The following is a 23,499-nucleotide window of genomic DNA, read 5'->3' on the forward strand; positions in this document are numbered from 1 at the left end:
ATAATAAATGAATGATTAGAAATATGAATAAAAAAGAATAAAATAATCTTTTTAATAAAAATATTAAAACAATTGATTATTAAGATTTAAATTTTTGTATATCAATAATATTTGAAAAAGGATAAATAAAAGTGTTTTTATAAGATTCAAACAAAGATGTAATACGAAGAATAATACAAGAAGATAAAAGTCTTGTTTCTTCTTCAGATGCATTTTCAAGAATTGCTAAATAAAAGATTAAAAAAGAAAAAGAAAGAATATATATTACCAGAAACCCAATGACGGGATTGTACGAGTTCATGTGAATATTTTTGAATTAATAATTTTTCATCAGTTATTTCCAAAAGAGTTAGAATTAGAAACAATAATGCATTTTTTATAATGAGATCGGTTTGATTTTGAAGAAAAAAAGAGAATTCCCATATTTCATGTAAAATTTCATGTTGAGAAGAAGCAGGATAACTAGCTTGAAAGATGATTGCAATAGTTTTTAAAAATTGACTTAAAAGTAATGGTTCGTAATGAAAATAATTATTAGATCTTTAAAAATGAATTATGAATTATGAATAAGAATTTAAAAACTTACGTATCTTTTGTGTAAAGAAACCAATAACCAATCATTGGAAAGATAAAAGATTTTCCAGCAATTGGAGCCAAAGGATTTGCCTTAGGAAGTTGTTTATTTTTCATTATTTCAGTTTTTTTTGAAAACCGTCTTACTTTTAAAGGATTAATAGAATCTAAAGAATCTATATTTGTAAGATTTGAAACATTCTGCTTTACTGATAAGAGATTCATTTCTTTTACGATTATATCAATTGGAGATATATATTGTTGATGAAATTTTGAAGCTAAAATTTTAGATGGAAACATCTAATAATTTTATCTTTAGAACTAAAATGAAAGTATATTTATTTACCTTATTTTTAGAAGAATCTATACCGGATATTTCTCTTGCACCTAATGCTAAAGCAGATAGTATCATATAACGTTGCTGTATGGAAATATCACCAGTAAAATATTGCTCAATAAAATATGAAGCAACTAATTCAGGACAAGTTGCTACTAAAGCTGTCATTGATTCTTGTTTTAATTCTATAAATTTATCCATATTAAATTCATCATTCATACTACTTATAATTTGTGCCAAAGTAATTGCTTCTTTGGTAAGTTCTGTTCCAAAATTTGCTTTACGTCTTATAAGATTAGGAGAAGTTTTGAGAGCCATATGTAATTTCGGATAAGATGTATTATCTTTTAACATAGATATCAATTCACGTATATATCTTTAAAGTTTAGTATAAAAAGTAAGAAATATTTACATACACAGGTGCATTAATCTTTTTATTTTTTTCTGTAAACGCAGGATCATCATCAGAATCATCATTAGAATCATTATCAGAATCATCATCAGAATCAGGAAGAGCGTATGGTACAAATTCATCATCCTTAGCGACAACAGTACCATCTTCTTGAATTGGTTGAATTCGTTCATATTCCTTGATAGTATCCTTCTTAGAGCTTAATGAAGAACTGCAATGTTTATCTGTAGCTTCTAAAGATAAACTTTTTATGTTTGTGATATTATCAACATTTATAATATTTCTCCACCAATTAGATTCAGAAGTAAGTGTACTTTCAACATTAAAAGTGAGCCATTTCTTCTCATCATTTGGAAAGAGTTTTCTTGTTACAGATTCACCTACAATCATACCTAAAAATCGTACTCTTTCAGAAGATGAAGATAATCTATTTGTCAACCCATTCAAATATGCATTAGAATGGCTTAACTTCTCTAAAATATTTCTAGGTACAAAAGCTGCAAACAAAAGAAATTTTTGAGTTAAATCTAATTAAGTCAAATAAAAAAATTAATTGATAAATCTAAACCTTCTTGTTCTATAACTGGTACATGATTTATAAAAATCTTATTTGACCATTTTGAACACAATCTTACAAGTATATTATCATCAGCTTCTAAATCTAAAAATAGTTAAAATTTCAATGAAATAAATGTAAAAATTCACCATTTGTAAAAGAGCAATAAGAATTGACTATTGCCTTTTTAGTATAAATATTTGTTTTTGAATTAAAGTTCAAAAACCAATTATTAACAATATCAATGATATCATTGTCCATCTCTAAAATATCCTTTATTATAGTTGAAATCATTTCTACTTCAGAAACATATAGTTCATGACATATATCCAACTTTTCAAAAAAATTCTCTGTATTTTGAAAATACTTTTTATCAAAAAAAGAAAATAAGGAATGAATATACATAGTTTTTTGAAAAGATGTAAAATGTTTCACAATCCTATCAAGACGTAATAAATAATCGTGTGTTATAGTTTCATTTCTAAAAAAAGAAGAAATGATTTGAGCTTTTTTCTATCAGATAAATAATACAAATAAAATTACAATAACCTGTGTAACCAAGATTAAATAATCTGCCAGTTAATACAGAGAAATCTTTTTCCATCTTTTCATTAAATCTAGTGTCATTTAGTGATGCTACTATTTCATTTCCAAAATGTTCCACATATTTCGAGCCATCTGCTATCCAAAAAACAGGACGTTGATCAATTTCACAATATTTCCATAATTTAACCAATCCTTCTGATGCAATTCCAAGTAATTTCCCTCCTGCAATTAATGATACATATTCGTCCCAAATAAGAGACGAAAATGATTTAACATTCTCATTTTCATTTATTCCAAAATGACATCTCATCCATATTAATATTAATCTTCCTTCATTACAAAAAATCACTTGAAGGATTTCTAATAACTCTGCAATGTGTTGAAAAAAAAAAGAATTCCCATTTTCCATTGTTATTTTTTTAATTCTTAATAAAATAGCCTTAATTCCTGAAACACTACTTAAACATCCTAATAAAAACTTCTTCACTTTTTCTCCCAATAATGTTATATCTTTTGAAAGAATCAATGGTAAATATTCTGGTAATATTTCATTTGTTAAAATATTCATTATTTTTGTATTTTCACTATTAACAATTTCCTCTTTTTCTTGAAATCTAAAAATATCCTCTAAAACACTTGACAATTCTTCTAATGAAGGTCGAGAAGATAATATATTTATAATCCCTTGTATATCTTTCATTTTCTTTTCTAACATCTTCATATAAATTATAATTCCAGTCCCTCTTTAAATATAGATTTCAATTAAAATTCAAAAATCATATAAGAAATAAAAAAGCCATGTAAATTCAATAAAAATTAGTCATATTCAATGTTTAATTATATAATCTAATCATAATCTTATTCATCTAATTATTGGTAGTCACGTGAATATTATAGTAGTGGGTCTAAAAATAAGATTTTAGTAAAAAACTGTTACAAATTAATTCATTTTTACCAAATAGCCATTAATCTATACATTAAAAAGCTTCCAATATATTATTTTTAATTATCATATTTAAATTATATATTGAAAAACGAAAAAAACCCATATTTTCCCATGTCTAGACTATGGTCGTCTCATGATGAAGAAGAAATACGAAAAATCTTCATGAAAAATTTAAATATTGCATGTTATGATGTAATTAAAAGTTATTGCCCTTTATTATGTATTTAAAGAAATTATTGATTAACATAGAATTTGTTGAATGTGCATCAGGTAGAACCTTTTCTACTCTATGGAAGTGTCATTCAGAAAAACAATCTATGAATGAATGTATGAGGTTAAAGTATGAAACAAATTATGTATTTATTTTTATGCTTATTTATTAGTGCACTTCCTGAAAACTATGATCGTGCACGAGATATATATATGGAAAGAATTCAAAAGAGTAGAATATTGAAAGAAAAAGAGTAAAATTTAAGAATATATCAGAAACAGGAAGAGGAAATATATAGTAGATGAATTTGTTGATAATAATTTAATGATTTGTATACGTTTGTAAATCTAAGAGATGTATTTTATATAATAAACTATTATTTTTATTTGATATGAATTATCCACCTGCTAATCCTATTTTAAAACATATTTTTATTTATAGATACATACCTTTCTTTCTATTAAGCAAACTTTGAAAAAAATTTGCCAATACTTCATTCTGTTCTTTAGCAGGTAGTGGTGATATTGCCTTTAAAGGAGATTTATAGATTTCTTCTGGTGTTAAAACAGGAGAATTGCTTTCAGAACGTATATCCTTTACTTATAAAAAAAAAAATAAGAATAAAAGAGATAACTTACTCTTAATTTCTTTAATTTTTCATCTACTTCTTCGGTATTAAGTTTGACACCACCTATATTTAGTTGCGCTGAAGCTACATATGTGTTTTCTATATTAATCTTATCCTTTTGTACGTTTTCTTGTGGCTCGCATTTTGTTTCTATAATATTCAAATGATTTAAAAGAAATTCCTGATAAGGAATTGTGGTCACAAAATCGTTTGTCTCTGAAATATCAAAAATATCATTCTAAACCATTTAATCTCCATTGACTATTAAGATTTGATTAACCTTTCTAGAATCTACTATCATTTCTTCAAAAATCTTTTTAGAATTAAGTGTCTCATTATTATCTGCATTAAGATTCAAATCAGAATCCCATGCATTAGCAACTTTCTCGACATCAAAACTATCTCGAATAATACGAATTTTTCCCCATGAGTCCCAGCCTGGTGGAACAAATATTTGATTTCCATCAATTACATTCGCTTTTGGAGGCGAATTAACATCCATATATGTCTGAGGTGAAAGTGAAAAACAATCAAGAATACTATATAATAAATTGTCCAATGTATTTGGATACAAATCAGATGTATAATAAAGCGCACCCCCATCTAAAATCAAATAAATATATATTATATAAATATTTTATACTTAATTACGCTTCATAAGTATAGTTCTAAGAAATTGTTGTATGAAATCAAAATGTTCATCTTTTAAAAGTTCATCTTTTTCAATTGATAATATATATTCTGACTACTCAATTCATTAACTTAATATTTATTTATTAAGATGAACATTACATGATTACATACACATATCAGTGGTAATCCTAAAGGCTGATCATATTGATTTGTTTCTAAAGGAAGAAGTACTTGTTCATTCCTATTAACATCATGAGATACCCATTGTGAATTTTCACTATATGTTCTGATTTTATATTCCCCTAAATTATCTCTATATCACCATAAGTATATTAAGTCATCTTTCATGCTTACAAGTAGCTATAATATCAGAAATAACTTGATTTCCCTCTTCATGAGATTTAAAACTCTCAATACTTTTTCTAATCAAATTTATCCAATTATACATTTCTTCATGCCATTTCCATGGATTTCTCCAATCTAATAGAATACAAATCAAACAATTTTTAAGAAACTCTGGCGTGAAAAGTTCCAAAAGCATTGATTCACATGAAACATGTCGTTCTGATATTAAATATACTTCAATTACCCCAAGTCTTTCTTTTTATATTTATTTCCTAACCTATTTTAAAAATAAACGCTTCTTACCTCCCTGATCTGGATCCATCCATTCAATATATGTATAATCCATAAGATATGTCGATCCTATCTCTTCCTTATTTTTTTTCACTGAGCCTTTTCTATGGACTCCAATGGCTGCTTGTTTCAATGATGAAATCCATTCTCTGGCATTTCTATTCCCCCCGCCTATACATATCAATGGGTCAGAATTAACTTATTTTCTTGATAAATTAATAATAAAAAAACCCAATAAAAGTATATATTTTGATGGAACTTTCTTAATACCAGATACACTATTAAGTAAATTAGACCATAAGTGATCGTCCGTATTTACTAGACTAGTTGATGTTGTTAAAACTGATGTATTCATAGATATAACGTTATAAATATGAAACTATTAAAAATATTAGATTTCAATAAAAATAAAAAGGATAATTAATAATAATAAAAACAGATATTTTTAAGGCTTCTCAGTCAAAATACTCAGGGCAAAAACCTTGAATTGACGGAATATAAAATATTTACTAAGATTAAATAAAAATATTAGATAAATATTAAAAATGAGGATTTAATTAAAAAATATAGTTTTTTTTAAAATAAAATGGAAGAAGAAAGTAAGATTAATTTTTAAATTAATAAATAAAATAATAATAAAAGATAAAGTTAATAAATTAATTTCAGCATTATCAATAATTTATTCTATTAATACAGATAAAATAGTAAGAAATGAAGCACAAAAGGTGATATAAGAAAAAAACTAAGAAATATATAAAAAGTATAATTGATAGAAAATTTAGTATCTTGATAATATTAAAAAAGAACCAGAATCATGGAAATATGGGATTGAATTAGCATCAATTAAAAATGTAAAAATGGATGTATTGCGACATTTTGGGTTAAATTTAATTGATCAAGGAATATGTTGCAATTGGGAGAAATATGAAGATGAAGACAAAGTATATTTGCGTAATTGCATGATTAATATGTGTTATAATGTCTAGGATTTATTAAAAATATGTTTTGTTAATATTAATAGGGTGTTCGTGATGGTACATCAGAAGATCAAGAAGAAGTTCATTATATTAAGCAAAAAATTTCTAAAATCCTTTTTGAAATTGTAAAAAAAGACTGGATTTTTATTTTACAAGATATGGATATTACATTTAAAAATATGTTTTTAACTTCAGTGTGTTTTTTTTAATTGGAAAAGAAAAAAACTTATAAATAATAGCCTACGGCCCGTTATATATCCTTAAATACAATATTAAATCTAATTGAGAATGCATTTCAATCTACGGATGATAAGGAGGTATCAAAGATTCCAATATTTTCTGTTGCTATGATTTCTATTCTTTGTTCTTCAAATATTTTAAAAACTATATATCCAAATGGTCTTCCTTATTCGCTTAAAATCCCAGAAAATAATTCAGGATGGATTGATATTTTTGAAAAAAGCATAAAAAGTTATTTTGGAGTTATTGATACATCATGTTTTCCAAAGATAAATGAAATTGAAATAATACATGTTTTGAATTGTTTAAAAGGTTGTTTATCATGGATCCCTACAGAGTAAAAAACAATATTTTGAATGGGTATTTAACTTAATCTCTTTAGGTCTATATTAGAATCAGGAATACTGAATCAATTGTGCTTTGTTTTATCACAAGGAAACATAGAAATAAAAATGGTATATTAATTTATATTAAAATTTAGAAATAACGTTTAAAGATTTCATCTGATTGTCTTCATGCTCTTTTTATTCGTCCATTGTTACCAGATGATAAACTTTCAGAGATTGTTTATACATTTTTTGAACCTGATAACTTAAACCATCTACGCATTATTACTGAAGAGATATTTTCTCAAGTTCAATATAATGGTTACAATGATTTTGATGAAAAGAAATATTCTTTTCTTAAAAAAATAGTTGAGGTAAATATTAATTTTGTTATTTGTATTTATAATTATTTTTTAGACTATTGTTGCTCTTGGAACATTTCACATTATAAATTACAAAAGATCCAACACATTGGTATATTTCAATATATATTTAGATTTCGTTTTATTTACTACTAAACATCCATCACTTATTGTATCTTCTATATCTCAACCTTTTTGGATAGCATTATTAAAATCGCCTTTAAATAAAGAAAATACAGTCATATCAATATTACCTCGCTTACTTGATCTTATATCAAGTAGACTAATAAGGGTATTACTATATAATTTTTAATTTTTATTAATTATTTTAGTATGAAAATGCTCAAACAGTTTTAAAAGATTCAATTGAAATAAAATTTTTAAACCATGACATTGAAACAACTTCAGAAATACATATATTTTGTGAGAATTATCGAAGATTTATGGTAGATCTTATACGAATAATATTTTCTATGCCTGTAGAAGCCATTTTTTTAAAAATTATTTGCTAATAATGTAGACAAAGGATTGTTTGTTATACGCACAGCAACATATTGAAAAATTCTTCAAAAAATGCCCTGATTTTATGACTGATCAAATATTTTTTCATAAAAAAAAGACATTGGATTATCATTTTTATGATAGTAACTATACTTTTATAGAAGCTGTTCTAAAAGGATATAAAATATTAAATGAAAAGGATCAACATTTAGATGTTTGTAGAATATTTTTTAAAAGTATTTTTTTAATAATTATAGGATGATTTAAAAAATAATTTCTTATCTCTTTTAATATATTGGTTTGAAAAAATAATTCATATAGATGTTAAGGTTTTTGATTAAAGAATTGATTTTGTTACTTATAGTTTTAGGCACCTTTAATATTAAGTCGTCAAATTCAAGTATTAGTAATGTTTCTTTATTCTTTAGAAAAAAAAGAATTCCTTATACCAGTTTTAGAAAAAGTATGTTTTAATTATTATTTCTATTAACTATATGTTTATATTATAGATAATATCTACACTTGTATATCGTTATCATGATAATATATCTGACGAAGCAGTACAAACAATTCACGATTTACGTGGAAAATGCAGCCATGAACTTCTTAAACTTGCAATGGAATTATCTGATTCATTATGGGTATCTTTATAAATATTTTTTTTTAATTTTAATAAAGTTAGAATATATATCCACAACTTGAAAAAATAGTATATGAAATTATAAATGAAAAATCTAGCGAAAATGAGAATACAGTTTTTATCACTTTTTTACTAATCATTAGGTTTATATATAAAAAAATATTTGATTAAATTTATTAAAATATTATAGTCAAAAACCAAATAATACTCAAAATGAAAAAACATACTATTTTCAGCTTATTACTACTAAATTAATAGATACATGGAATAAAACTAAATCATTATTCAATTTATCAACTTTTAATGGATTTCTTGATCTTTTGGGACTCCAAAAGATCATGCAATATATTCGTATATATATATATATATATTATTATTCTTTAAAATAATTATAGAATCAAAAAATATCCATTCTATTCAAGATTTAAACACTAAATACTTAGATGTCGAAGGAAAACAGTTAATAGATGAGTTAAAAGAAACTAGAAAATTAGTAATACAATAAATTTATTACTATATCAATATTAACTTCTTAAAGATTTGGCCTATTCAAGGATTTCGAAAATTTGCTGATTATCATTTAAAAATTATGTTATTACAGGATAATAACTATGATTATATATCAAAATTATGGAAACCTGTTGTTGAATTTATTCTTCCTGATATTTTCAATATAATAAAGTATTATTTATTCTATAAGGAATATAATTAATAATATAATAGACATATTCATGCATTATATGATCCAGATAATTGGAATTCATTTGTTCCTGAACTGCAATTTATTATTAGTCAAAGCATTTCAGAAAGATTTTGGTTTCATGGTATTAATTCAACTTCTAAAGATGAGTTTTATGAAGAAATTTCAAAATTTAAAGATAAAATAATAGAATTATCATATAATCTTAGTCATTTTTTACGTAAAAATAGAGAACATTGGTTTGTTTCATAAATTTTCCTTTTTTTTTAACATTTTTAGTTATATAAATATTGGATTATTCTCTAGTTTTGGTGATAGTTTTTATAGAATCCCAAATTTATCACAAAATATAATTGAATCATTTTTTACTAATACTAAAGGTCTTTCATTATATGTTTGGTCAAGTATTTTGGATTTTTCTATTTCTCCTATAATAACAAAATGTCCTCCTCAATATCAAGATTGTTTCTTAAAGATATTACTACCATATTTATTTGTTGAAATTGATAAAAAACTTGTGTTTGAATGGTCACAAATTTCTGAAAAAGAGTTTATATCTGATAATAATTTAAAGTATAATATGTTATTTCTTATTATTATATTAATATTGATAGTACACCTTTTTGTCAAGATAAAGATTTATCAAATGAGATGATAAATGAATCATTACTTAGAAATTTGTCTCTTGTTGTTGTCAAAATGTTAACTGAATTATTAGTACCATCTTCAGATAAATGTTTTTAATTCAATATTATATTTATTTTTATTAATAAGATAATAGCTCAATTCACAAAAAATACTTCAAATTCTAAAACAAGTAATATGCTATACATTTTAAAAAACGAGGTTTTTTTTATCAAATACTATATATTTTAACTAATTGTTTAAGGATATACTTAAATCTTTGTTTCCTTTATTATCACATTTGATTATGTTTCATGACACTCGTACTTGTAACAATACAGTTCGTATTTTTCAAAATATCATACCTATATTAATGGATGATTCAAATGTTCATGTCTGCGCTTTTATTGCTAATGATCTATTTAAAGCATGTCTGATGGCGATAAATGATACATATCTAGCATCTGTTCATTCTGAAATTATTCAAATTTTAACCCAAATATACACTTTGGCTCATGAAAAAGGATTTCAACAATCTAAAGAGGTTCTTTTATCTATTTCAATATTAAATTTAGAAAAAATAAATGAATTCGAAGCAAAGCTGTTTAATGTTAAAAATTCCAAATCAAAGAGAGCCATTATGATGGATTTTTTATCTACATCTGGAATAAAACCAGAGATTGATGCTGGTAAAAGCTCAAAAAAAACTATTAATGATATTAATACTTATAAAATAATAAAACATTTTAAATCTGATATGAAGAGTTCAAATGAAGATATTTTTCAACAAGAAAATATAGAAATTAGCAATCTTTTCGAGTAAAAAACATTATTTATTTCAGATTTAGATTATTAAAATTCATATTTTTTATGATATAAGTACTTTTAAAGTTTATAAATATTTAAAATTGTTACAAATATATAAAACAAAAATACTAATAATATTAAATTAACTCTAAAAGTAATTATTTATTAAAAGAGTGTTTTTATTTTTAATAAAGAATCCATATGATTTTTTTTATGAGTTATTTGATCTAAGAAAAACTGAATTCAATTACTTTCTAGATAAATAATAAAATATCTTTTTAGTTCAATTGCCTTTAAAATTATCTAAAAAGCCTATTAGAATTTATAAACTGAAATAATAGCTATCTTTACGCAAATATAAAATATCTACAATGTAATCATCTTTTTCATAAATTTACATTCATTTTCTTGACGATTCTCTATTGTGCATAGGCGATCGTTTAGATGATGATGTTTCTGAAGATGAGAAACGTCTTTGATAATAAGATGATGCACTTCCATAACTGTCCTCATTAGATCTTGATGTAGAACTTCTAGATGAATTGCTACGACTTCTATATTTATATCTGGTCTGTGGACTATTATGACGTGAACTAGTTCTTCGATATTTTCGACTATGTGTATGTCTATCTGAAGAATATGATCGATCCCTTCTATGTCTATGTCTTCGTGAACTATATCTATCTCTTTCTCTAGAACGATTCCTATCACTTCTATGTCGTCGATCATATGATGATCTATTCCTAGAATGTGATCTATTTCTCGAATGTGATCTATTCCCTCTATAATGTCGATCATTATGTACATGTATATCCCTAGAAGATGATCTATTTCCTCTATGACTATGTCTTCTACTATCATATACTTTTCTGTCACGTGAGCGAGATCGACTATTCTTATAATCATGTTCATTATGATCATCTTTGCCATGATAACGAGATCCATTTCCCTCAGAAGTATATCTCCAGGATTCCTTTTCCTTGCTAGAATCTACACTTTCATGATGCTTTTGATCATCCTTTTGTTTCTTTGAATTTTCATGTATACGCTTCTCTTCTAACTAATAAAAATAAGTTTAAGAAACTTTTTTTGAAATAATAATAATAATACCTTTTTTGCATTAATTTCTGCCTTCTTTTCTTCAACAAATTTAGATGGAATACCTCCTGTACTTTGTTGTGCCGATTGTAAAAGTGCCCAAAGCTCTTTAGTAAAAAGTGATGCCTTTTTCTCTAAAAAACCCGTCAAATTTATTTGAATTTTTTTAGGATCAGGCTTTTTCTGTCATTTTCTTTCTTTATTTCAATTTATAATCACACTTACAAAACGTGTAGACTCAATCATCTGAAATGCATAATTAATAACCACATCATCTTCAAATCCTAGAAGATCAATCACTTTCTGAGTAATCCATGGCTTCATAACTGATAAATTAACCTTATCCATATCAACCTATGTCCATATATTACACTAATCTCCTCAATATATCCCCAAACCTTAACTGAAAATTCATCTGGGAACTTAGTATTCCTTAAAAGCTTCTTTTCTGCATTTGTAAAGCGAATATCTTGTTCTGATGATATTCCCTTATATATATTATTATAAATCTCCTTTTAATTCCCCTTTTATACCTTATAAAATCCTGCTGACATCTTAACTATTCAAAACTTATCTATTTTATGGTTTTAACTCGTTTAACTTGGTTCTTTTTTTAAAAAATACCTATTTATATCAATAAATCTTTCATATATTTGTTATTAAAGGTTTACTTAGTCAAAATAGTCTTTAAATCAAATATTTCTTAATATGCTATGTTTAATATAGACAGTTGTAATATGGGTTAATTTCAAAATTAAAAAAAAGAGAAAAAATTAAAAGAATTGCTTTATTCTTTTAAATATAAGTATGAATGATAAGAAATTCTTATTAAATTGTTGTATTTTTTTTAATTCTTAACTTTTTTTTTAATTTTTATAGAGAAATCTTAATTAAAAATTGACGGTGCATCGAGCGTCATAAAAAAAGTTAATTTAAAAAAGGGATAATTATTGCCTTTTTTCCTAAGAAAACAAGAATTTAAAGCTAAATATTACTTTATATTAATAAATATACTTTTTTTCCCGTTTTAAAACTCTGAAAATTGAGAATTTTTAGAGTTTTATTTATAAAGAAAATATTTACAAGTTTTATACTTTTTTTTACTATTAAATACTTGATATTATAGTCAAATGCTTGAGGCACGACTTCAGCAAGCATCTATTTTAAAAAAGGTATTTTTTTTCCGGTTTAAAACAGATATTTAACAAGTTTTTATGATAGACATTAGAAGCTACTAAAGGTATTAATTTATAAGATAATATAATTGAATAAGGATTAATATATTTAAATTAGAATTAGTAAGCGATGCTAATTTAGATTGCAATGAATCAGGAATTGCGCTTCAGGCAATGGATAATTCTCATGTTGCATTGGTAGCAATGCTTTTAAGAGCAGATGGATTTGAGCCATATCGGTGTGATCGGAATATTTCTCTTGGAATTAACTTGAATTCATTATCTAAAGTTCTTAAATGTGCTCAAAATGAAGATATTATTACTCTTAAAGCAGAAGATACGCCTGACACATTAAATATGGTATTTGAAAGTCCAACAAATGATCGTATTAGTGAATATGATATTAAATTAATGGATATTGATCAAGAACATTTGGGAATTCCTGATACAGAATATAGTGTTGTTGCTAAATTATTATCAGTTGAATTCCAACGTATTTGTCGGGATTTATTGGCTTTAAGTGAAAGCGTTCATATAGAAGCAAATAAAGAAGGCATCAAATTTAGTTGTGCTGGCGACATTGGAAATGGAAGTATCACTTTGATTCAAAATCAAGATACAAAAATAGACCTTAATGAACCTGTTTCACTTACTTTTAGTTTAAAATATTTAGTCAATTTTACAAAAGCTACTCCTCTCGCCGATACTGTTATTCTTTCTATGAGCAATGAAGTTCCTCTTATGGTAGAATATAAAATGGAAGGTGGCTATCTTCGGTACTATTCTTTTCTTCTTTTTATCTATTCTAATTCTTATATATAGCTTCTATTTAGCACCAAAAATCAATGAAGAATAAACTTCTATTTCTTCTTTCTAGTTTTTTTCTATTTCATTCTTTCATTTCACTTATTTCACTTATTTCAATCATTTCATACATTATTTACTCATCTTTACTTCTCTTCCCTCTCTATATTTTGTCACTTAGTCATTTTCGATGGATCAAGACATCTCCGGATTCTGCTGATCAACCTTAAATTTTTAAGAAAGTCAAGAAGCTTAGTAGATGGCAAAGAAGAACCCATAAACATGAAATATAGAAGGGTTGGAACATCCTATTTTCAGCTGGCACCGGATTTCCTATGGGTTTCATCTAATATACCGTCATTAACAAGTAATATAAGGTTTTAAAGATTATTAAGAATTGAAGAAGAAATAGTTTCATTATACGCAAGAACTATATTAAACCGTAGGCCATGGATAGTATCATGTAATAGTATTCGTCAATATTCTATGGAAACGGTTAAATCAACATATCAACGAGGATCTAGTATATCAAGTCAAAGATCGTCAATTTATGAACAAGTATTAAGTAAAGAAAAGAAGGAAAAAGAGGAGAAGAACATAGGGAAAGCAGTATTAGAAGCATGCAAAGAAGAGGTTGCAAAAGTGGAGGAAAAAAAGTTAGAAATTAAGCCACAAACAAATAATAAAAGAAAAATGATATGGCAAAAAATAAAACATGAAGCGCAACATTATTGGGATGGTACTAAGCTTTTAGGAGCAGAGACGAAGATATCATGGAAACTTGCATTAAAAATGGCGGCAGGACATGAATTAACTAGACGAGAACATCGACAAGTAAGTTAAATAAATTTATAAAAAAATATAAACAAGTATTATTTACAATGAAATAGCTTAAACGTACGGTTAAAGATTTAGTTCGACTTGTGCCATTTTCAGCGTTTGTTTTGATTCCTTTTGCAGAGTTTCTTCTTCCAGTGGCATTAAAATTATTTCCTAATATGCTTCCATCTACATATGAAGCAGATAAAGATAGGGAGAAAAGACAAGCAAGATTAAGTGATACACGAAAAAGTGTTTCTCAATTTTTGAGAATGACATTACAAGAAAGTGGTTTGCCTTTTAGTACGACAACTAAACAACGAGAAGAATTTACTGAATTCTTTCGAAAAATCCGAAATGGAAAAGAACCACCATCGCAAACGGATGTTATTAGTGTATCCAAATTATTTAGAGACGATGTAACATTGGATAACCTTTCACGTCCTCAATTAGTTGCTATCTGTCGTTATATGAATCTAAACACATTTGGAACAGATCCTATGCTTAGGTATCAGATTAGACATAAAATGCGTCAGATTAAGTCGGACGATAAAGCAATTTGGTATGAAGGTGTAGAAACACTTTCAGTACCGGAATTACAAATAGCTTGTGCCAATAGAGGAATTCGTACTCATAGCGTAAGTCCAGCAAAATTAAGAGATGAATTACAGCAATGGCTTGATTTACGTTTAAAACATGGCGTTCCAAGCACTCTTTTAGTTTTATCAAACGCATTTATGTATGATCAAGATAATCAATCTGATAGGCATTATAATGCTTTAATTGCTACATTATCGAGTTTGCCTGACGAATTATATCATGAAACGGAGTTAAACATAAAAGATAAAGAAGCAACAAATAAGCAAAGACTCGAAGTTATTATGGAACAAGAGGTTAGTTATATAAAAGTATTAAATTTCAAAATAACTATTAAATTTTTAGGAATTAATTGCTTCTGAAAGTCAGCAAAATGAAAAAAATGGATCTGAAAATGGAATTAAAAATAATAAAAATTTACAAGAAAAAAATATACAAAAACAGGATATAAAAGAAAAGTAATCCCACATAATTATAATTTAATAAAAAAATTACTTATTTATAGAGCTTAATTTATTGATTTTTTATTTATAATCATAATATTTTTATTTTTTTGTATTTTTATTTTCTAAAAAATTTATTTGTAATATTTGATGTATTTGATATTGAAGTTTATCTAATATTTTTTCAATATTTTTTAATATTTTATTTGATTGATATTCATGTATTTTTTGCTCTAATGTAGCTAATTTTTCCGCTTTATTACACCAGAATATCTCATTCGTATCTTCTTCACCGGATCCGTTCTCTGAAGTTAATGATGAATTAATAGAAGGGAATAATATAGAAGATGAAAAATCCTTCAAAGTATCAAGTTCCAATAAGAAAACATCAAATGCTGTATTTGTCATCTTTGTTCTATTATATTTAACTAGTTTTTAAAATGTATATTTTAACGATGTATATAAACATATATAAATATATATAAATATACTATGATAAAGCAGTTGCTTTAAATTCAATATTAGGATTCTTCAAGCAATCCTGAGACTGAATAATATTCAATTCAGCTAATTTAGCTACTTCTGCTTTTGATAATTTATCTTGATCAACAGAAGCCTTTTCAATTGAGTTAAGTGTATTTCGTATAACTGATTGCACAGATGAAACTACAATTTCAAGAGCAATAGTAAGAGGAAGACTAATCGCTGGTATTTCATCTGAAGGTAATAATTTAATATTAGTATTAAATCGACCAAGAAGAAGTGCTGAAAATAAATCCCCAACTCCCGATAAGATTTGTTTATAATAGGGAACCTTTATTTTAACAGCTCGAGGTGTATAGTCCGATTTACATGATGATCCAATAATATACAAGTTTTCTTTGTCATTATCGAATTGAACTGATGTAATTACAACATGTTTAAGACTATGATTTTTATGTAAACATTCCAAACAACTCGTAAGACTTTCAATTGATGTAATTTTTTGCCCAGAAAGTAATCTATTATAAAATAAATTTTTTTCTTTAAAAATATATTTTTACTCTGCCTAATTATATATTAAATACATTTAAACATATAAAACAATGATTATACTTCAAATTGATTCGGCGTAATCAAATCACTCATAGGAATAAGTTGTTTATATGTTGGAATAACATCCGGACTAACATAAAAACCTCGTTCATCCCCAAGAACTGGATCTAATAACCACCCAATCCCCGGATTCGTTCCTTTTAAATCTTTTATAATATTCATAATCGTTTCGATCCCTTCTTTTCCACGTACATACCCTGTTAATAAAAAATCATATTCTTTAGTAAATCCATTCTCTTTTAACCCCTCATAAAGATCCATTATATGTTGTCCTTTAAAGACTTGTCCTCGCCAACGTCCATAACCCGTATGATTAGAGAACTGAACCGTATGAATCGTTGACACTTCAAATCCTAAAAGTTGCAACGGAAACGTTGCACATTGATTTCCACAATATCCTTCAGTAATATATCAATAATTTCTTCTTCTTATATTCAATTATACCCGATGAAACATTTGATTGAATTGACAAAACTTTCTTATATGATAAATCACTCATAAATAGCTTATTTTTTACGCTTCAAAAGATAACTATAGAAAACTAATGTCAGAGAATTACTTAATCATCTTTTCTTACCTTAATATATTGTCTTATTTGCTCCTTATTATATATGTTTTTTTGGAGGTTTTTGATGTCGATCAATAACATTTAAATAACCATAAAATAGTCTAAAAAAGCCGTTTTTTGATGGCAGAAACAGTGATATTCAAGAATACACCTCTTGGAGATTATATAAAAGGTTTTATTTCATAGAAATCCTTTTTTTTGCATAAAAATTGATGAAATATAGACATAAAACAGGGAGATGATGTTGAGAGCAAGATAAAAAGTATTTTTCAGTCATATTATACATCTCAAGTACGTCAACGTTCAAGAAAACGTAGATATCTATCATCAGAAATGAAATATTTCTCGGATAAATCATATTCATTGGTTGTAAAAGTATATTCATTGTTTTCGGTAAATAAAGGCGATATATAATGGAGAAGAAGTGATAAAAAGCAGGAATTTTTGAGTATATACCTTTCAGAAACAGAGAAGTCTCAGTTTATTGAAAGATTTCGCTATATTATATGTACATCACAGCTTTTAAATGAAAATATATCACCATCATTGTATCAGCCTCAACAAACGTCTATAAATGATAAAAAAAGCAAGAATATATTATTTGGAATAATTGCAGATGATTCGCTTTATTGGTCTATTTCAGGTATTTTTATTGTTGTACTAGCATTGGTTACAAGTTGGAAACTTAAAAGTAATATTTATGGAATTAATAGAGGAGTTGGGTATTTTTTTGTATTTATTATAAGTATTATTGTTGCAGTATTTCTTTATATCTATCATTTCAGGATATATTCTAAATATATTCAAAAAAGGGCAATATTTTTTATGAAACGCTTTGTTGATACATCTCAACATTTTGATATTACGATTAATAAAACATTATCATTAATTCAGGAGGTGGAGCTTATTTCTCGTGGTTATTTATTGTTAAAGATCCATTGATATATTTTATTTAAATTAATGATATATAGATCATCGCCTTTACCTCCAATTACACGAATTGAAGCAAATTCACAGAGTCGACGTTGCAAAATGTTACGTTTATTGCTTTCAACCTTATTATCTCAAGTATTTTTATCATATAATCGCACATTTTCCTTGTTACAAACATTTTATTCAAAACGAGAGTTTGATACATTACAAATAATGTATAATTTGCCGAATTCTCAAGATCTTGATTCTCTTCCATCATATTTTAAAGAGGATCATTCAGATGGGTTACCATATTTAAAAGCACTTTTTTATACAATACATGAAAAACGACGTCAATGTCTTGTATCACTTTTATCAATGTCTACATCAAGTCTTAAAAATATATCTTCTTGGGGATGTATTATTGATCAATTGAAAAGTTTATCTGATTTAATGAGTAATTTTGGCAATGAAATTGAAGAGTCATTGGAAAATAATGAACGTAATAATTACATATGTCTGTACATCTACTGTTATTAATATAAATAGGAATTTCAGAATTGTCTGCATCAAAAACTAAAACAAATGGAAAAAATATTAAGTGGAATGATTATACACGGAACATTGGTGTACTTCTTCAAGTTTTGCGTAGATTTCAAGCGAAGTTATATATTTTAAAAGAAGAAACCAATTGTTTGATGCAAGGTAAATGTCCTTATATTAAATTAGTAATCTAAATCAATAAGGTGACATTGATGAAAACATTAAAGATGATTTTCTATGTTATTATGATTCTCTTAAAGATGATTTAAAAGTGTTAATGGAAAAATGGGAATCAGGGAGAAATTATTTATTAAAAATATGTGTTGAATCTGATAGTCAAACACCAAAAGACTTACAATCTAATTCACAAAAGACAGAGGATTCAAATCCTACTTTTCGTAAATCATTAAAACTAGATTCTAATAGCTCTATAGATGAATCTAGAAATAACAAAGCCCTTTCTGAAATCACAAATGATTGGGAAATATCATCACCATATTCACAATGTTTGCAATCATCAGAAGAAACGTCTTTAAGTACCAATGAAAAGGAAGTTGTCTTTGAGACAGTTTCAAATAATTCAGAATTAGATATACAATTGCAAAAACCTACAAGAGCAGAAAGAATTGAAAGAATTAAGAAAGAACGAGAAAAACATTTAAAAATAAAAAAAGATAGAGAAATAGGAATGAAAGTCGTTTCAGAACTCAAAGATGTACTAGGAAAAAGAAAAACAAAGTTCTTAAATGATGAAAATTAACTTTGAGGAATCTTGAAAATAGAAATATTGTTTGTTTTGAATATCCATTGTATAGGTGTTTAATATTCATTCTTATTTATTCGTGTATCGTAGATATAGATTAATAATCGCTTCTGATTGTAGTTATAACTCAATGATATTATATCAGAGTTATAGTAATATAGAATAATCCTTAGTTCATTCTCTTAAGTCTTTCTGCATTAACATAAATTTCGGCATTTAATTTATGTCCCTTAAAAAATCAGCAAAAATATTAGAATATTAAACTATTAACCTTGTCGGATATCCTATCAAGTCTTTCATTTTGACATAAGATTTCTTCTTGTGTAGCAGTAGCGATTGCTTTAAGTTGAGCAGTAATGTTGCCAAGTTGAGCTAGATTTTGATCAATTTCATTTTCAAGATCATCATCTTCCTATTTTAAAATATTAAAATGTCATTTTTTATTTTTAAATAAAAACCTCATCTGGTTCAAAACGATAACGCATGCTATCATTCAATGATTGTTTTCCAAACGATCTAGTTTTTTGTCTATAAAGAGCATCGTTAATGCGTCTATTACTTTCGCTATCACTTCTTTTTGTCCTTTCCCTTTCCTTTTCCTCCAATTCATATTGATCACGAATATATTGCTCTCTTTCTTTAAGCCGTGTCTGTTTTTTCCATGGATTTGAAAAATGAGGAATAAATACACTCCTATTTAATTGATTAAGCTTCTTATTCTTATCTTCCGCCATTTTAGCAGAAACCGTTGCAAGATCTAAATGCTTTTCTGTACTTCCTATTTTTTCTATATAATATATTATAAATCAAGACTTAAATAAATCATTCATTTTACCGCTTTGTGTTCCTAGCCTTTCTAATGTCTGTCTTCCCATTTCCTCCGCCTGAATAGCTGTTCGAATAGCATTTCGTGTACTACTTACACTATTCTGCTTAACAAATCGCATTTCTTGTTTAATAGCATCCACATCTTCATTATCTGATTCCGCTATATTATACGGTGTATATTGATCATTAGATGAAAACATACGGCTATTATTCGTATTTGATGTATATTTATTATTAAAAGAATGTTGTTCATATTTAGGCGGCGACATTTCAAATAATTTGCTTCTAGCTTGTTCATAGGTATCATTACTTTCAAAAAGACCCGCATTACGCAACGAACTATGTGAATTCTCTGAAAAACTGGAATTTTCTCCTCCATATACCGATTTATTTGATGTATTAGATCTCAAATAATTATTCTCCATTATATCTCCTCTTTTCACAATTATTACTCAAATTTTATTATCCAATAATCTTCTATTCTTTTCCCTCTATAATTTCACTAATATTCTCCTTTTATAACCCTTTTAATCTTATAAATTTATCAAATTTCCTTTTAAATAATTTATACAATCAATCTTCTCTTTTTTGACCCTTTTAAACCCAAAATAATTCAAAAAAAAACTCTCAAATATATTCCTTTATATAGAAAATATAATAATACCTATTATATACCCTTATTAATCCTATTATTCTTAATATTAATCTATAAATTATTCTAATCTTTTATTAGCTTTTTTATATGCAATTTTAATCATTTTTTTACCTGAAAAAAAGAAAATATATCAAATAATATCCAATATTTAATAAATTCTCGTATTTTTCTCAATAAAATACCCTTTTCTTGCCTTTTTTTAAGCTTTATCCTTCCTTAATAATATTGTCGAAATCGTTATCTCCGTCTCGACTCCACTTTTTAACCTCACTATATGGATAAGAAGCGCCGGCCTCTTGGAATAGCTGCTAGCCAAAGGAAAAGAGTACAAGAAGCACAGGAAAAGGTTAATAATACCTTCCCTAATGGCTGGAAGGCAAAAGCGCTATTAGATTTGGCACAACTTGCTAGTGAAGGAGTAGATATTGATATTGAAGGATTAATTGATATTGATACGAGTCTTAATAAGAGTTTAACTATTGATAAGAATGAATCCAGTCTAAATAGACAGGATTATGTTGATTTATATGGAGAAGGATTTTGTTTAAGTGCAGAATTGGCGGATTCATTTATTTCGACGACATTTTTATTAATTGATGCAGCTATTAAGTGCTGCAATGCAGCATTAGAAGGAGAATCGTGGGTAAATAAAGGGACATCAATTGAAGAAATGGATCGGGAAACTATTCAGTGTCTTCGTGGTCAAGCAAAGCTTACAAAACTTATGCATCAGCCTCAACGATGTTATGAATTAATTAAACCTACATTAAAAAGTGCGATGAAAGATTTAGATGCATCTAATTCAGTAGAAGTATATCGTACAATTACACCTTTGGTTCATTGGATTGCAAGGATTGGAGATGAATGTAGCGAAAATGTAGAAAAAAAGGTGATTAATGAATGGGTAGCATCAAAATGGCAATTATTATTGAATGGTAATATATATTTGTGAAATGGGAGTATTTTTATAATTTATAGATAATGAATCAGATGCAGAAGCATTGGAAGGGTTAGGATTTATTGAATTATCTATGTCAAATGCTTATCTTGAACCTATCGAAGAGATGGAAGAAATAAAAGAAGAAACGAATGCAGTGATTCAGGCAGAAAATCATTTAAAAAAAGCGATAGAGTATTTTATGAAAGCGTATGAAGTACAAAAAGGGGATAGTATTTCAGAGAATTTATTTATGATGGTAATGTTAATATTTATTTGTATTTTGTAATAAATAATTTATTGGTAAATAGTTAGCGGAGGCAAAAATATCATTGGTAAATTTGAAAAGTAAAGATAAACAATCAGAGGAATATAAAAATGTATTAAAACAATTAAGAGAGATTGGTTTAAATCAATCCGGTCAGTTACCAGATCATTTACAAGATATTTTAAATGAATTTGATACATTATAAATATTTCGAATCTTTCAACATCAAATCCATTATCTAGATACACTAAAACTTCTTCCTGACGCAGTCTTTTTTTCTTTTTCTGTATTCTCTAATTTAGCTCGATTCAAAATCTTTAAAAATTCTGCTACTCTGGCTCGCATCTAAAAATATAAGAAAGTTAATTTATTTAGAACATATGCTTACACGTTCATGCATATGTACTTTAGATGCTTTAATATGGTAACATAACATATTTCGAAACAATTGAATTTTTGCAATACAATTATCTTTTTTTTGAGGTGTATAATGTTGAGGAAATAAAACTACAAAAAAAAATCAATACAAATTTAAATCTTCTGGATAATTTACCAAATGTTACATAGCCTATATTATCAGATAATTTTAAATCATTTAATGATTGAATTTCTAAAGGTGGATCACGATATGAATAAAAAACTTGAGGTGCATTTTGAATTGCTGGTCTTCGACGTGCATCAACAAATTCCTAATTTATCAATTATAAACTATTTCTTGTATTTTTAATATCTTTCCTGCAAAAATACTTTTCCTAAAATTCTATCTGTTTCTTCCTTAAAAATCGTACTAAAAATAACTGTTACTCTATCTGAAGATGGAATAATAAAAATAGCCTCTTCATCTCTATATTGTATTTTTATAATTTCCTTCTCTATATTCTTAGTATTTTGTTCATCTTTTTGCTCTTTCTCTAGAACTTGTTGTATATAAAACGCCTTTTCAAATGGCGCTGATAGTATATTTCTCTTAAGTAATCCAATACAACGAACAAGTTCCTTCTTTTCCTTCTCATCTTCCGATATCTTTTCCTGATCAATATATAGTGAAAAATCATATTTTTCCTCTGCAGAAACAATTAATCCTCCATAATATCTTTCAAGAACTTCTTGTAAATCATATTTCATTAAACTCTTAAAACATCCTATTTTTATCGAAACTAACATCTTTGTCTTTGTTTCTGGCGTTGAAACATGATATAAAACCCCATCAAAATCTGTTATTACTTGGTCAATTGTTGAACTTGTTTTTCTATTCATATTTCATCAATTTTTATCAAAAAAAAACGCTTTTTTTGCCTGAAAATCCACTGCTCAACAATATATTCAAGAAGTATATGAT

At 26.4% G+C, this 23,499-nt stretch overlaps 13 protein-coding genes across 13 annotated transcripts; 6 read left to right on the forward strand and 7 right to left on the reverse strand.

The window, feature by feature from the left end:
• Positions 1 to 37: 37 nt before the first annotated feature.
• Positions 38 to 3,185, reverse strand: T552_01204 (hypothetical protein). Its single transcript, XM_018369793.1, has 8 exons — positions 2,428 to 3,185; positions 2,028 to 2,384; positions 1,891 to 1,983; positions 1,327 to 1,849; positions 920 to 1,286; positions 587 to 873; positions 269 to 540; positions 38 to 225 (listed from the first exon to the last, which is right to left on the reverse strand). The coding sequence occupies exons 1-8, from the start codon at positions 3,143 to 3,145 to the stop codon at positions 80 to 82; spliced, it is 2,763 nt and encodes a 920-aa protein (XP_018226442.1). The 5' UTR covers positions 3,146 to 3,185; the 3' UTR covers positions 38 to 79.
• A 260-nt stretch (positions 3,186 to 3,445) lies between these two features.
• On the forward strand, positions 3,446 to 3,883 carry T552_01205 (hypothetical protein). Its single transcript, XM_018369794.1, has 3 exons — positions 3,446 to 3,572; positions 3,620 to 3,710; positions 3,754 to 3,883. Exons 1-3 carry the CDS (start codon positions 3,482 to 3,484, stop codon positions 3,836 to 3,838), a joined length of 267 nt encoding a protein of 88 aa, XP_018226443.1. The 5' UTR covers positions 3,446 to 3,481; the 3' UTR covers positions 3,839 to 3,883.
• Positions 3,884 to 3,977: 94 nt separating this feature from the next.
• Positions 3,978 to 5,833, reverse strand: T552_01206 (hypothetical protein; the record flags this gene model as incomplete). The annotated part of the gene is made up of 9 exons (XM_018369795.1): positions 3,978 to 3,988; positions 4,031 to 4,175; positions 4,220 to 4,447; positions 4,490 to 4,812; positions 4,861 to 4,954; positions 5,002 to 5,144; positions 5,197 to 5,442; positions 5,491 to 5,649; positions 5,710 to 5,833. 9 exons carry the CDS (start codon positions 5,831 to 5,833, stop codon positions 3,978 to 3,980), a joined length of 1,473 nt encoding a protein of 490 aa, XP_018226444.1.
• A 220-nt stretch (positions 5,834 to 6,053) lies between these two features.
• Positions 6,054 to 10,671, forward strand: T552_01207 (hypothetical protein; the record flags this gene model as incomplete). The annotated part of the gene is made up of 22 exons (XM_018369796.1): positions 6,054 to 6,077; positions 6,121 to 6,203; positions 6,261 to 6,458; positions 6,500 to 6,649; positions 6,695 to 7,032; positions 7,078 to 7,150; positions 7,192 to 7,395; positions 7,439 to 7,675; positions 7,716 to 7,862; positions 7,904 to 8,098; positions 8,142 to 8,213; positions 8,255 to 8,347; positions 8,394 to 8,525; positions 8,567 to 8,667; positions 8,715 to 8,875; positions 8,920 to 9,017; positions 9,063 to 9,205; positions 9,248 to 9,463; positions 9,504 to 9,797; positions 9,839 to 9,960; positions 10,006 to 10,070; positions 10,114 to 10,671. The coding sequence occupies exons 1-22, from the start codon at positions 6,065 to 6,067 to the stop codon at positions 10,669 to 10,671; spliced, it is 3,693 nt and encodes a 1,230-aa protein (XP_018226445.1). The 5' UTR covers positions 6,054 to 6,064.
• A 343-nt stretch (positions 10,672 to 11,014) lies between these two features.
• On the reverse strand, positions 11,015 to 12,353 carry T552_01208 (hypothetical protein). The gene is made up of 5 exons (XM_018369797.1): positions 12,287 to 12,353; positions 12,152 to 12,241; positions 11,979 to 12,107; positions 11,766 to 11,930; positions 11,015 to 11,715 (listed from the first exon to the last, which is right to left on the reverse strand). Exons 1-5 carry the CDS (start codon positions 12,305 to 12,307, stop codon positions 11,056 to 11,058), a joined length of 1,065 nt encoding a protein of 354 aa, XP_018226446.1. The 5' UTR covers positions 12,308 to 12,353; the 3' UTR covers positions 11,015 to 11,055.
• Positions 12,354 to 12,838: 485 nt separating this feature from the next.
• On the forward strand, positions 12,839 to 13,828 carry T552_01209 (proliferating cell nuclear antigen). Its single transcript, XM_018369798.1, has 4 exons — positions 12,839 to 12,925; positions 12,975 to 12,993; positions 13,047 to 13,704; positions 13,751 to 13,828. Exons 1-4 carry the CDS (start codon positions 12,884 to 12,886, stop codon positions 13,782 to 13,784), a joined length of 753 nt encoding a protein of 250 aa, XP_018226447.1. The 5' UTR covers positions 12,839 to 12,883; the 3' UTR covers positions 13,785 to 13,828.
• A 140-nt stretch (positions 13,829 to 13,968) lies between these two features.
• On the forward strand, positions 13,969 to 15,656 carry T552_01210 (hypothetical protein). Its single transcript, XM_018369799.1, has 4 exons — positions 13,969 to 14,099; positions 14,145 to 14,566; positions 14,623 to 15,444; positions 15,494 to 15,656. Exons 1-4 carry the CDS (start codon positions 14,015 to 14,017, stop codon positions 15,608 to 15,610), a joined length of 1,446 nt encoding a protein of 481 aa, XP_018226448.1. The 5' UTR covers positions 13,969 to 14,014; the 3' UTR covers positions 15,611 to 15,656.
• T552_01211 (hypothetical protein) lies at positions 15,653 to 16,044 on the reverse strand. Its single transcript, XM_018369800.1, has one exon. The coding sequence runs from the start codon at positions 15,997 to 15,999 to the stop codon at positions 15,694 to 15,696; it is 306 nt and encodes a 101-aa protein (XP_018226449.1). The 5' UTR covers positions 16,000 to 16,044; the 3' UTR covers positions 15,653 to 15,693.
• On the reverse strand, positions 16,036 to 17,219 carry T552_01212 (pyridoxal kinase). Its single transcript, XM_018369801.1, has 4 exons — positions 17,131 to 17,219; positions 16,687 to 17,084; positions 16,635 to 16,639; positions 16,036 to 16,592 (listed from the first exon to the last, which is right to left on the reverse strand). The coding sequence occupies exons 1-4, from the start codon at positions 17,183 to 17,185 to the stop codon at positions 16,082 to 16,084; spliced, it is 969 nt and encodes a 322-aa protein (XP_018226450.1). The 5' UTR covers positions 17,186 to 17,219; the 3' UTR covers positions 16,036 to 16,081.
• A 110-nt stretch (positions 17,220 to 17,329) lies between these two features.
• On the forward strand, positions 17,330 to 19,515 carry T552_01213 (hypothetical protein). Its single transcript, XM_018369802.1, has 6 exons — positions 17,330 to 17,426; positions 17,478 to 17,647; positions 17,693 to 18,180; positions 18,226 to 18,668; positions 18,716 to 18,871; positions 18,913 to 19,515. Exons 1-6 carry the CDS (start codon positions 17,375 to 17,377, stop codon positions 19,467 to 19,469), a joined length of 1,866 nt encoding a protein of 621 aa, XP_018226451.1. The 5' UTR covers positions 17,330 to 17,374; the 3' UTR covers positions 19,470 to 19,515.
• An 82-nt stretch (positions 19,516 to 19,597) lies between these two features.
• On the reverse strand, positions 19,598 to 20,771 carry T552_01214 (hypothetical protein). Its single transcript, XM_018369803.1, has 4 exons — positions 20,308 to 20,771; positions 19,931 to 20,259; positions 19,744 to 19,884; positions 19,598 to 19,701 (listed from the first exon to the last, which is right to left on the reverse strand). Exons 1-4 carry the CDS (start codon positions 20,723 to 20,725, stop codon positions 19,642 to 19,644), a joined length of 948 nt encoding a protein of 315 aa, XP_018226452.1. The 5' UTR covers positions 20,726 to 20,771; the 3' UTR covers positions 19,598 to 19,641.
• A 431-nt stretch (positions 20,772 to 21,202) lies between these two features.
• On the forward strand, positions 21,203 to 23,281 carry T552_01215 (hypothetical protein). The gene is made up of 3 exons (XM_018369804.1): positions 21,203 to 21,890; positions 21,934 to 22,151; positions 22,204 to 23,281. The coding sequence occupies exons 1-3, from the start codon at positions 21,230 to 21,232 to the stop codon at positions 22,363 to 22,365; spliced, it is 1,041 nt and encodes a 346-aa protein (XP_018226453.1). The 5' UTR covers positions 21,203 to 21,229; the 3' UTR covers positions 22,366 to 23,281.
• T552_01216 (hypothetical protein) lies at positions 22,395 to 23,417 on the reverse strand (the record flags this gene model as incomplete). The annotated part of the gene is made up of 4 exons (XM_018369805.1): positions 22,395 to 22,505; positions 22,549 to 22,667; positions 22,714 to 22,849; positions 22,908 to 23,417. 4 exons carry the CDS (start codon positions 23,415 to 23,417, stop codon positions 22,395 to 22,397), a joined length of 876 nt encoding a protein of 291 aa, XP_018226454.1.
• Positions 23,418 to 23,499: the final 82 nt, after the last annotated feature.

The sequence above is a fragment of the Pneumocystis carinii genome (assembly GCF_001477545.1).
Source record: "Pneumocystis carinii B80 chromosome Unknown supercont1.5, whole genome shotgun sequence".
Lineage (NCBI taxonomy): Eukaryota > Fungi > Ascomycota > Pneumocystomycetes > Pneumocystales > Pneumocystaceae > Pneumocystis > Pneumocystis carinii.

Excerpts from the sequence above, each read along its gene's own strand:
- T552_01210 (XM_018369799.1), top strand. The coding sequence starts at position 14,015 with ATGAAATATAGAAGGGTTGGAACATCCTATTTTCAGCTGGCACCGGAT. Across the intron at positions 14,100-14,144 it reads TAATATACCGTCATTAACAA|TTTCATTATACGCAAGAACT; the intron begins GTAATATAAGGT and ends AAGAAGAAATAG. Across the intron at positions 15,445-15,493 it reads AAGTTATTATGGAACAAGAG|GAATTAATTGCTTCTGAAAG; the intron begins GTTAGTTATATA and ends TTAAATTTTTAG.
- T552_01214 (XM_018369803.1), bottom strand. The coding sequence starts at position 20,725 with ATGGAGAATAATTATTTGAGATCTAATACATCAAATAAATCGGTATAT. Across the intron at positions 20,260-20,307 it reads AAGGCTAGGAACACAAAGCG|AAAAAATAGGAAGTACAGAA; the intron begins GTAAAATGAATG and ends TATATTATATAG. Across the intron at positions 19,702-19,743 it reads TTGATAGGATATCCGACAAG|GGACATAAATTAAATGCCGA; the intron begins GTTAATAGTTTA and ends TGATTTTTTAAG.
- T552_01209 (XM_018369798.1), top strand. The coding sequence starts at position 12,884 with ATGCTTGAGGCACGACTTCAGCAAGCATCTATTTTAAAAAAG. Across the intron at positions 13,705-13,750 it reads ATGGAAGGTGGCTATCTTCG|CTTCTATTTAGCACCAAAAA; the intron begins GTACTATTCTTT and ends TCTTATATATAG.
- T552_01212 (XM_018369801.1), bottom strand. The coding sequence starts at position 17,185 with ATGAGTGATTTATCATATAAGAAAGTTTTGTCAATTCAATCAAATGTT. Across the intron at positions 17,085-17,130 it reads TCAATCAAATGTTTCATCGG|GATATTGTGGAAATCAATGT; the intron begins GTATAATTGAAT and ends ATATTACTGAAG.
- T552_01215 (XM_018369804.1), top strand. The coding sequence starts at position 21,230 with ATGGATAAGAAGCGCCGGCCTCTTGGAATAGCTGCTAGCCAAAGGAAA. Across the intron at positions 21,891-21,933 it reads ATGGCAATTATTATTGAATG|ATAATGAATCAGATGCAGAA; the intron begins GTAATATATATT and ends TATAATTTATAG. Across the intron at positions 22,152-22,203 it reads CAGAGAATTTATTTATGATG|TTAGCGGAGGCAAAAATATC; the intron begins GTAATGTTAATA and ends ATTGGTAAATAG.
- T552_01208 (XM_018369797.1), bottom strand. The coding sequence starts at position 12,307 with ATGTCAGCAGGATTTTATAAG. Across the intron at positions 12,242-12,286 it reads TGTCAGCAGGATTTTATAAG|GGAATATCATCAGAACAAGA; the intron begins GTATAAAAGGGG and ends AATATATATAAG. Across the intron at positions 11,931-11,978 it reads TGATTGAGTCTACACGTTTT|CCTGATCCTAAAAAAATTCA; the intron begins GTAAGTGTGATT and ends TGACAGAAAAAG.
- T552_01213 (XM_018369802.1), top strand. The coding sequence starts at position 17,375 with ATGGCAGAAACAGTGATATTCAAGAATACACCTCTTGGAGATTATATA. Across the intron at positions 17,427-17,477 it reads TCTTGGAGATTATATAAAAG|ACATAAAACAGGGAGATGAT; the intron begins GTTTTATTTCAT and ends GATGAAATATAG. Across the intron at positions 17,648-17,692 it reads AAGTATATTCATTGTTTTCG|GAATTTTTGAGTATATACCT; the intron begins GTAAATAAAGGC and ends GATAAAAAGCAG.
- T552_01205 (XM_018369794.1), top strand. The coding sequence starts at position 3,482 with ATGTCTAGACTATGGTCGTCTCATGATGAAGAAGAAATACGAAAAATC. Across the intron at positions 3,573-3,619 it reads ATGTTATGATGTAATTAAAA|AATTTGTTGAATGTGCATCA; the intron begins GTTATTGCCCTT and ends TGATTAACATAG. Across the intron at positions 3,711-3,753 it reads AATGAATGTATGAGGTTAAA|TGCACTTCCTGAAAACTATG; the intron begins GTATGAAACAAA and ends CTTATTTATTAG.
- T552_01204 (XM_018369793.1), bottom strand. The coding sequence starts at position 3,145 with ATGAAGATGTTAGAAAAGAAAATGAAAGATATACAAGGGATTATAAAT. Across the intron at positions 1,287-1,326 it reads AAAAAGATTAATGCACCTGT|ATATATACGTGAATTGATAT; the intron begins GTATGTAAATAT and ends TAAACTTTAAAG. Across the intron at positions 874-919 it reads TAGATTCTTCTAAAAATAAG|ATGTTTCCATCTAAAATTTT; the intron begins GTAAATAAATAT and ends TAAAATTATTAG.
- T552_01211 (XM_018369800.1), bottom strand. The coding sequence starts at position 15,999 with ATGACAAATACAGCATTTGATGTTTTCTTATTGGAACTTGATACTTTG.